Source organism: Oryctolagus cuniculus, chromosome 15 (assembly GCF_964237555.1).
Source record: "Oryctolagus cuniculus chromosome 15, mOryCun1.1, whole genome shotgun sequence".
Taxonomy (NCBI): Eukaryota; Metazoa; Chordata; class Mammalia; order Lagomorpha; family Leporidae; genus Oryctolagus; species Oryctolagus cuniculus.
In genome coordinates, this window is record NC_091446.1 from 7,286,310 (window position 1) to 7,295,096 (window position 8,787).

Below are 8,787 nucleotides of genomic sequence, written 5' to 3' on the forward strand. Positions count from 1 at the left end.
GGTTTGTGACGGCAGCCATGATGCTTCGGGAGAAGTGCCATCGGGTGTTGGGAAACCGCTCCTGACACAGTGCCCCTGTCCTTCGGCCCTAGGTGAGGCTGCAGGTCGGACTGTATGCTGTGTACCTCCTGGACTGGCTCACCGTCTTCAGTAAGGACCAGTTCCTCATCCTGCGCCTGGAAGACCACGCCTCCAATGTCAAGTACACCATGCACAAGGTCTTCCGGTTTCTGAACCTGGGTAAGCATCCTGCTTCCTGCTGATGGGCACGGTGTGAGCCCCGGGGACGCCGGCTGTTCTGGGAGCACTTCTGGGCCTGACACAGGCTTGCTGAGCGGGCGGCCCGGGGACAGCCCAGGGGAGGCCGGCTCAGCACCTTTGTTTGACACGGGGCTTGGTGCACGGTGTGGTGAGGGTCTCTGGGTAGGAGGAGCTCACCATCTAGCCGCAGGAGAGAAAGAAGCTGCAGTTCCACTAACCTGGTGACAGGCAGGGGGCACCGTCACAGTGGGCACGTACTGATGACTGCCGAGCGGACCGGGGACGGGAAGTGTCTGAGAGCTGAGCTGTGAGGGACCCACAGGATGTCCATGGGGGGCAGGGTCCTGCAGGGAACTGGGGGCTTAGGGGGGAAGGAGCTGGCCGTGGCTCCTGGGCCTCTGTGAGTGAGGAGCCTGCCTTTAGCCTGAGATGCCCCAGTCCCCAGGGGCACTTTGCTCTGACAGCCACGCTGCCCGCCACAGCGCTGGTGGCAGAGTCGTGTGTGCCTTGGGGCGCTGCCCGTGTGGACAGGGTTCCCAGGCGCTGCCAGAGAGGAGCCCAGCTGGCCTGCAACGGGCCTGGCCTTGCTGCAGGTGGCCATGCAGCTAGAAGGCTCTGTGCGTGGGCGCAGGTGGCCTCCTCCCCACCCTCATCGCCAAGGCCATGGCACACAGGGTGCAGATGGCCCAACCACAGGGCCCCCTGTGGCAGCACACGGAGGTAGAAGGGACTGGGGCAGAGCTGAGCAGGGCTGAGCAGAGCATCGAAGCCCCCGGCCTGGCTGACAGCCACGGAAAGTGGCTCTGTGAGCCCAGGTGGGTGCTGCCCCGTCCCGGGATGGCTGCCGGGACCCGAGGGGCCAAGCGCAGGCAGGGGACCTCCCCGGGTTCCAGTCCTCCTGGAAGCGAGCTGCCGGCTGCGCAGCCGCCTCCCTCCCACCTCCTGCCTGCCCTGCCCCCTCACAGCTTCTCCTCCTCCTCCAGGGCCCTTGAGCGAGAAGCAGGAGGCCTTACTGACCAAGAGCCCTGCGTCCAACGTGCGGCGGCCCGAGGACCGGAGCCTGGGGCCCATGTGGCCGGTCACACACAAGATCCTGCAGGACTTCTACGGGCCGTTCAACGCCAGGCTGGCGCGGGTCCTGGCCGACGAGGCGTTCGCCTGGAAGACGCCGTGAGAGCTGCCCCTGTGGCCGCCCCGCCCGCCTCACCACCGGCGCCATGGTTTCAGCACACTCTCTTGATGGGGAGCTGTTCCCCTCACAGCGTGGAGAAACCCCTGTGACTGGAGCCGCCTCCGCCTCCCTCGGCGCCTCGGCACCGTCTCGCGTCTCCTCTCTGATGTCCAGCCCCGCCACGGGCCCTGCATCAGAGCGCGTGGGAGACTCTGCCTCCCTGGGAGGTTCCGAGGGCCTTGGGGGACGGCCCCTGTGCAGGCGACAGTCACTGGATCCGAGGACTCAGCATGCCAGAGGCCCCGCCCCAAGGCTAGCAGGACAGGCACCGCGCAGCCCGGTGGGTTGCTAACCTTGGCCTCTTTGGGAGAGAACCGAGAGCCCCCCGAGAACGGGTTCCTCAGTGTTTCCCCCTCTCCACAGCCAGCCGTTCTGTTGTCCGGACACGAGCCCAGGCGGCTCTGCTGCTGGGGGCAGCACGCGCCTCCCTCTGACCCCCTCCCAGCCTCTGTAGACTGGGCTCCCCCAGAACAGGAACGCGTTTGAACCAGACCGCTCCCTGCATCGGGCAAGTCCCACCTCCCTGTCTCACTGTTAATGCCAGAAAGAGCAACCCCAAAATATCGGACGCTTGGTGGACACTGTGGAAACCCAAGCCGTCCTCGCGCGTTCACAGTCAGAGCTGGAGGAGCTGTAGGCTTGGGGTCTGGGCAGCCGCGGGCTCCGGCGGGCCGCCCTCCCGTTGTGCCCCAAACTCCGTACACATTCACAGAACTACAAGGTGTGGTGACTGATTCGGCAGCAGTGCACAGGCTAAGCCTGGGCCAAACGCATGATGCCAGGATTGGGAACAGGACTGCGAGAGCCATGCTCGTCATGGAACTTCCAGGCCATTTGGCAGCGTGGTGGGCTGCTTGGCCGGATGGACTGATGGTCTTGGCGTTTCTCGGAAGTCACGGGGAAGATGCAGAGAATGCGGGCGCTCCCTGGGCCCAGCCCCAGCTTCGCGCTCAGCGGAACCAGCGTTCTCAGGTGGAGGTCCGTGCACCGAAGTGGGGACATGCGAACCTCGGCTGTAGCCTGCGCGCCCGAGACGGACGGGCCCTGGTTGTGGGAGCATCCCGAGGGGGCTCAGCTGTCTCATCCCAGTGCCATCGTCCCTGCCTTCGGGGAGGGGTTCTGCGGCCCCTTGGGAGGTGGGAGGGGCCGTCAGCACTGACTGTGTCCCTGGAGGTGCTCGGGGCACCCCGCTTTCCAAGACAGCCCCCCGCCTTTCTCTTGTAGCCCGCACTTGGAGCAGCAACCAGCAGGGGAATCTGGCCCGAGCCTCGTGTGTGAGTGTGTGTGTGTGTGTGTGTATTTATTTGTACCCCAGAGTGTGCACGTGTGGGTGCTCTCTGAGTGGATCCCCTTCAGTCTCGTTGCTACGAGGCCCTGTGCCCTGGACACAGTCCCGTCATAGATTCACTTCTCTGCCGATCAGTCATTGTTTCCAGCGTATGGCTTAACTGTTCACACCAGCCGCAGTGACAGCGAGGGACGCGTCTGTCCCCGAGCGTGTGGGTAACACGTGGTGTAATTCTGCTTCTTACAGAAGTTTTGCGGAAGGTGTGAGTTCCAATATTATTTGGTTTATTACTCGGATCACTTTTAACAGCCACAGGCCCCTCCCTTCTGTGCCGACCGTCGCCATCCCGACGCCTTGTCCCTCTCGGGCGGCTTCCAAAGCCCACGCCTGCCGCTTTTGCTCTCTCTCGGGCGGGGCCGGCTCTTGTTGGCAGCACAGGTTGTTGCTGGGGGCAGTGGCCTTGTAGCCTGCCATCCAAAACCAAAGCAAAAAGGGGTCTCGGCCCACAACCTGGCCTGGCAGCTGCGTGGGTCCCCACCAACCGTGCACCGGGTTGTGTTCCACTGTGTTCCCTCTGTCGTGAACGGGATGTTGAGTGACTGACAGTTACACTGTCCTTTCGTTCATTTGACACAATTAAAGCGCCCTCTGAGCGGTGCCTGCAGAGTGTGGCCTCCCTCTCCATCGTGGCCGTGGGCTGGGGGCTGCTGCCTGCCGTGTCCGATGTGCACAGGTGGGCTGGGGACACAGCCTGGTGTCTCGCTCACCTGTAGCGCTGTGCACACTCTAGGGAGGGGACTGACCTGGTGAGAGATGGGGTGCGACCGTGCTGACAACACGCAGGTGGAAACGTGGGACCGAGGGCCGGGGGTTCAGTCCTTACCAGGGCTCCTGCGGGAGCAGTGTCGTGGGGGGACGTGGGCGGGCTGTGTTCGGACGTTGGAATTCAAAAGGTCAGGGGGCTGCAGGCCTCACTGCTCTGCCTGCCTGGCCCCTGGCGGCTGTGGGCACATGTCACTCACCGGACACTCGGTGCCCCCGGATGTGCCCTGGGGTATCTGGGCCAGCCTGAGGGAGGAGCCAGCGTGTGGGCGGGCTCTGGTGGCCATGGCAGACTCCACAGGCTGGGGGCTGTGGCGCTCACCTGTTTATCCTCTGTTTCGGAGCTGGAGCCCTGGATGGAGCTTGCTGACTGCCCTTTGCCACCTCTTCCAGGTGGTCCCCCTGGGTGTACAACACTGGCCCTGCCTCTCTCCTTGTAAGGCCGCTGGTCAGATCGGATGAGGACCCCGCCTGACCCCAGTCCCCTCTCCAGAGACCTTTGTAGACGCAGTCCCACTGCGAGGCCCTGGGGGCTGGGCCAGTCCTGGGGCGAGGGGAGGCAGACGCAGCTTGTGGAGCGGGCTGGGCACCCGTTTCTGGGGAGACCCCCGGGGAGGCCTCTCCCCCTCCAGGCGTAGATGTGGGAAGGCCCTGGGGTGGGTTTGCTCATCAAGGATGCACCTGTGCCGATGCCGAGGACGAGGTGGCGCGGGGGAGCTGGGGGTGCAGAACAGGCTGGTGCCCATCTGAGGGGTGAGGCACGCATGCCTCCCTCTGCCGCCACCCTCCCAGACCCTTTCTGCCCCGGGGCCACCCCCTCCCCATGCAGGCGCCAGCTCTGCTTCCGTGCAGGTTGGCGCCTCCCCACGAAGACTCCTTGGGCACTGGTGTCCCCGGCTAGCACTCCAGCCACGGCTGAGAAGGCACAGATGGCGGGGTGGGGGTGGGGCAATGTTTTCTGTGGCCCCTGAAACCCTACCCTGCGGGCAGCGGCTCTCCCGTGGGCGAGGCCCGTCCAGTTGAGCAACGCTGCTTTGATGAGTCAGATTTTTCCAGGAGCCAGCCAGGTTCCTGCGGCCCAGGAGCAGCCCAGGAGCAGCCCAGGGGCGGGGTGGGGGGATTTCCTGTGGCTCCTGTGACAAATTGCCCCGGACTCCGTGTTTGAGCCAACAGCTGTGCATTTGCTTCTGGTTTGGGAGGTGGGAGAAGAAATTCCCCAGAGTCCCTGGCTGCAGCCAGAGGTGAGCAGGCCTACTGCCTCCCGGAGGCCCCGGGCAGTCTGGGGCCTGGCCTGGCCCACATCCAGGCCCGTGGCTCCTTCTTCCACCTTCCTCCATCGTCTGGGCCCCCCACCCCGCCCAGGCCACATCTGCCCAGTCCCCTTGCCACAGCAGGGAGCGCGGTGTCCACGGGTTTCCGGGCTTAGGCCCAGGCTGCCGCTGGAGGCCGCTGCTCCGCCAACTGGCAGGGCGTTCCAAGCTGGCCCAAGAAGCAGGGGTGGCGTGGGCGCCCCTTGCAGCTCCACACCTGTGACTCCACGCCCGCAGCAGGTGGGAATGGGTGTGGCTGCCCGAAGTGGGGGGGCAAAGCTTCTGAACACGTCTGTTCCAAAACAGATGTGCCTTCCTGTCTTGTGGCTGGAGTGAGCGGGATGGGGGAGCAAGGGGAGGGGCCTGAGACTCAGGTCCCCTCTGGTGGGGAGAGAGAGGGCTGCCCTCTCTGGCCTGGCCTCCCAGGGGAGAGCCCTGGGGCAGACAGACAGCTGGTGCCGCTTGCTTTGGACTCTGTGGTGTCACGTCGTCAGCTCCACAGGGCAGCGCAGGTGCCTCACTGGTCTCCCAGGTCCTGCCTGACACCCCAGCTCCAACCCTCACACCACGGCTGGCCCCTCGCTCCTCCTACACTCTCGCCCTGGGCGCACCTGCTCCCAGCAGGTCTTGGGCAGACAAGGGCCCAGCGTGGGGAGGTGGCGTTGGGCCCGTGGGGAGCCTGCTGGGCTGCATGAGCCGGAGAGCATGGTGGAGCCTCCTGGGCAGAGGGGAGCAGACCGGGCAGCTGCGCTGGGAGGAGCTGCAGGGCACAGCACGGCCACGCGGCTCCGTGCATCGCCGCTGAGCCTGCACATCAGAGCCAGGAGCGCCTGAGCCCCGTGCGTGCTGAGGGCGTGGGTGCTGGGACACAGAGCAGAGAGGGGCCGTAGCCTGGAGGAGGCCGGATTCCGGGGGGGGGGGATCCGTGAGCACAGAAGCCATGGGGCCAGGAGTGGGGCTGCGTTCTGTGCTGTGCCAGGCTCTCCACGTGCCGAAAGAGGCCCTGTGGCCATCAGGCCCTGGTCACACCTAGAAGTGGGCAGGTCTCAGCCAAGGCTGAACCCCGCCCCGAGTCTTGGTACTTGCCAAGGCTGTGTGCAAAGTGAAGGTGGGGGCCTGGCCCTCTGGCTCCCTGGGGTCCCCTCCCTGCAAGAGCAGGAGATCAGAGCAAGGAAGCAAACTCTGACCCTGAGCGGCACAGTGTGTGTAGAGGGGACCCTGGCCTGAAGCCGGGTGGGCCGGGTCCCAGGCCGGGTCTCCTGGGTGAGCTCCTGTGAGGGCCGTCCCACAGCTGGCTCTGCTCACTCAGGTCTGTCACGCAGACAAGTGAGTGTCAGAGTTAACAAGCATAAACAAGATCAGAGAGGCTGCATGCCTGCCTGAGGCCACACAGCTCAGACCCTCAGAAAGAAACAGCAGAATGTCAACACAGGTCTTGACCCCGGGCCCCACAGTGCACCGCAGCCCTGCGCGGGTCCGTGTCCCCCTTAGCCGGTCTGTGGAGCGTCAGGACTGCTTCCCCGCCCTGCAGCCCCTATGTCAGGGCTCACAGGGAAGAGGGGTGGTTTGGGGCCAAGGGGTTCTGAAGCCCCATCCCCCGGGACCTGGGTGGTGCCTGGGGCTTCTCTGGGGGGAACCAGAACAGACTGGACTCTGCTGCTGAGATCCACGCCGCCCCGCCTCGGCTGGCCCCACCTTGTCCTCACCTCCCAACACAGGCTGGCTGGGCTGAGCGGTGCCCTGGGACCCGAGTCACGTCAGAAGTGGACCGCCCCGCCCGCTGGCCTCAGCCCAGGCCTGGCCTCAAAGGCACCCCAGCTAGGCAGTGTGGGAAGAATCCGAGTCGAGTGTTCTCAGAGTGTAGTCCCTGAACTAGCCTGTTCTGCGGGAGCCCCTGGGCTGGGCCCTGGATGTATGTGTGGGGGTGGGACCAGCCTGTCTGCGTGAGCCCCCGGGCTGGGCCCTGGATGTGGGTGGGGGTGAGACGTTTGCTCATTCACTGCTTCTCTCCCTGGTCTCAGCAGCAGAGCTGGGGTCTGGGCATGTGGGGACCCGGGAAGGCAGACCCAGGCCCAGCCCCCAGGAAGCTGGGACCTAGGGTGGCAGACAGATGCTGACCAGAAATGATGGAGAGAGAAAAGGACAGCTATTGATAGGAAATAGATATTGATCAGAAAAGGACAGATATGGATTGGAAATAGATATTGATCAGAAATGGACAGATATTGATCAGGGTGGTGCATGAGGTGGGTGCTGGGGACCGCGATGGTTCCTGTTGAGGTTTCCCCAGCCTGGGCACTCTCGGGGTCATCTCCCTGTTTGCCCCAGAGGCCAAGCCCCAGCGGGAAGCGGCCCGGCTCTCCCCAGTGGGCGCCGGGACCAGCCCAGCATGCGTCCAGCCCTGCTGCAGTCCACTCCTGCCAGGCCCCCAAGGCCTTGGGCTCCTCTCCGTGAGCCCCTGTCCTGGTCGTCGTGGTGGCTGCCACACCCTTGCACTGAGTCCTGTGGGCCCTGTCCTGGTCCTCGCGGTGGCTGCCACACCCTTGCACTGAGTCCTGTGGACCCCTGTCCTGGTCCTCGCGGTGGCTGCCACACCCTTGCACTGAGTCCTGTGGACCCCTGTCCTGGTCCTCCAGGTAGCTGCCGCACCCTTGCACTGAGTCCTGTGGCCCCTGTCCTGGTCCTCTCGGTGGCTGCCACACCCTTGCACTGAGTCCTGTGGCCCCCCGGCCCCCGCCCTCCCTCAGAGCTGCTCCAGGTGGCCGGAGTCTCGCCGCGCAGAGCCCGAGGGTAACCGTGATAGGCTGTGGACCTGGGAGAACAAATAGAAGAGGTGAGGTGTGTAGGACAGGAGAGAGCACTCACACGCATACGTACCCGTGGAGTTAGGAGCGCAGGGCGGCGTGCTGGCGCAGTGGGTTAAGCCGCTGCGTGGGCACCAGCATCCCATACTGTAGTGCCGGATTCGAGTCCCAGCTGCTCCACTTCAGACCCAGCTCCTGCCAGGAAAGCAGTGGAATTTGGCCCAAGTAGCTGGGTGCTCGCCATCCACATGGGAGACCTGGGTAGAGTTCCTGGCTCCCCATTTCAGACTGGCCCAGCCCTGGCTGTTACCAGAAGATGGACGATTCTCTCTCTCTCTCTCTCTCTCTCTCTCTCCCCCCTCCCCCTCCCCCTCCCTCTCTCCTCTCTCCCTCTCTTTCTGCCTTTCAAATAAAGAAGTCTTCAGAGGGGCTGGCACCATGGCACAGCAGGTTAAAGCCCTGGCCTGAAGCGCTGGCATCCCATAGGGACGCAGGTTCTAGTCCCGGCTGCTCCACTTCAATCCAGCTCTCTGCTATGGCCTGGGAAAGCAGTAGAAGATGGCCAAGGTCCTTGGGCCCCTGCACCCTCATGGGAGACCTGGAGGAAGCTCCTGGCTCCTGGCTTCGGATCAGTGCAGCTCCGGCCGTTGCGGCCATCTAGGGAGTGAGCCAGCGGACTCTCTCTCTGTCTCTACCTCACTCTGTAACTCTGTCTTTCAAATTAAAAAAAAAAAGTCTTCAGAACCAGTCAAACACACTAATTCAGTAATCTGCACCAGCACAGGTCTGCTTAGAAAGGAGTTCCCTCGCAGGATGGGCACCTTCTCAACGGAGGTCAAGTTCATGTCCCCAGTCAAATGGGTTCTGGGTCTCTCAGATCCATCAGCTCCGTTGACCAAGTGCCCTTCGGAAACCCTCCCACGTGATGTCCAGGACTGGGCCCCTCCCTGGCCTCCCTCCAGCCCCGTGCCTGCTCCTCCTCTCCTCACTGGCCCTGAGATGTTGGGGTGTCCCCTGGTGGCCTCAGCCGACCCTCCACACTGATGACTCACAGACCCCATGGTACCCACC

At 64.1% G+C, this 8,787-nt stretch overlaps 1 protein-coding gene across 13 annotated transcripts in view; it reads left to right on the top strand.

Moving 5' to 3' along the window:
* The window catches only part of CHST15 (carbohydrate sulfotransferase 15), a 73,262-nt gene extending 69,824 nt beyond the window's left edge, over positions 1–3,438 (top strand). For all 13 annotated transcript variants that reach the window (XM_017338088.3, XM_008249390.4, XM_051833524.2 and 10 more), the window contains 2 exons: positions 93–240; positions 1,245–3,438. In XM_017338088.3, the coding sequence (XP_017193577.2) occupies positions 93–240; positions 1,245–1,435 (339 nt within the window). In that variant the 3' untranslated portion in view covers positions 1,436–3,438. The remainder of the gene's footprint in view (positions 1–92; positions 241–1,244) is intronic.
* The last annotated feature ends 5,349 nt before the right edge of the window (positions 3,439–8,787 follow it).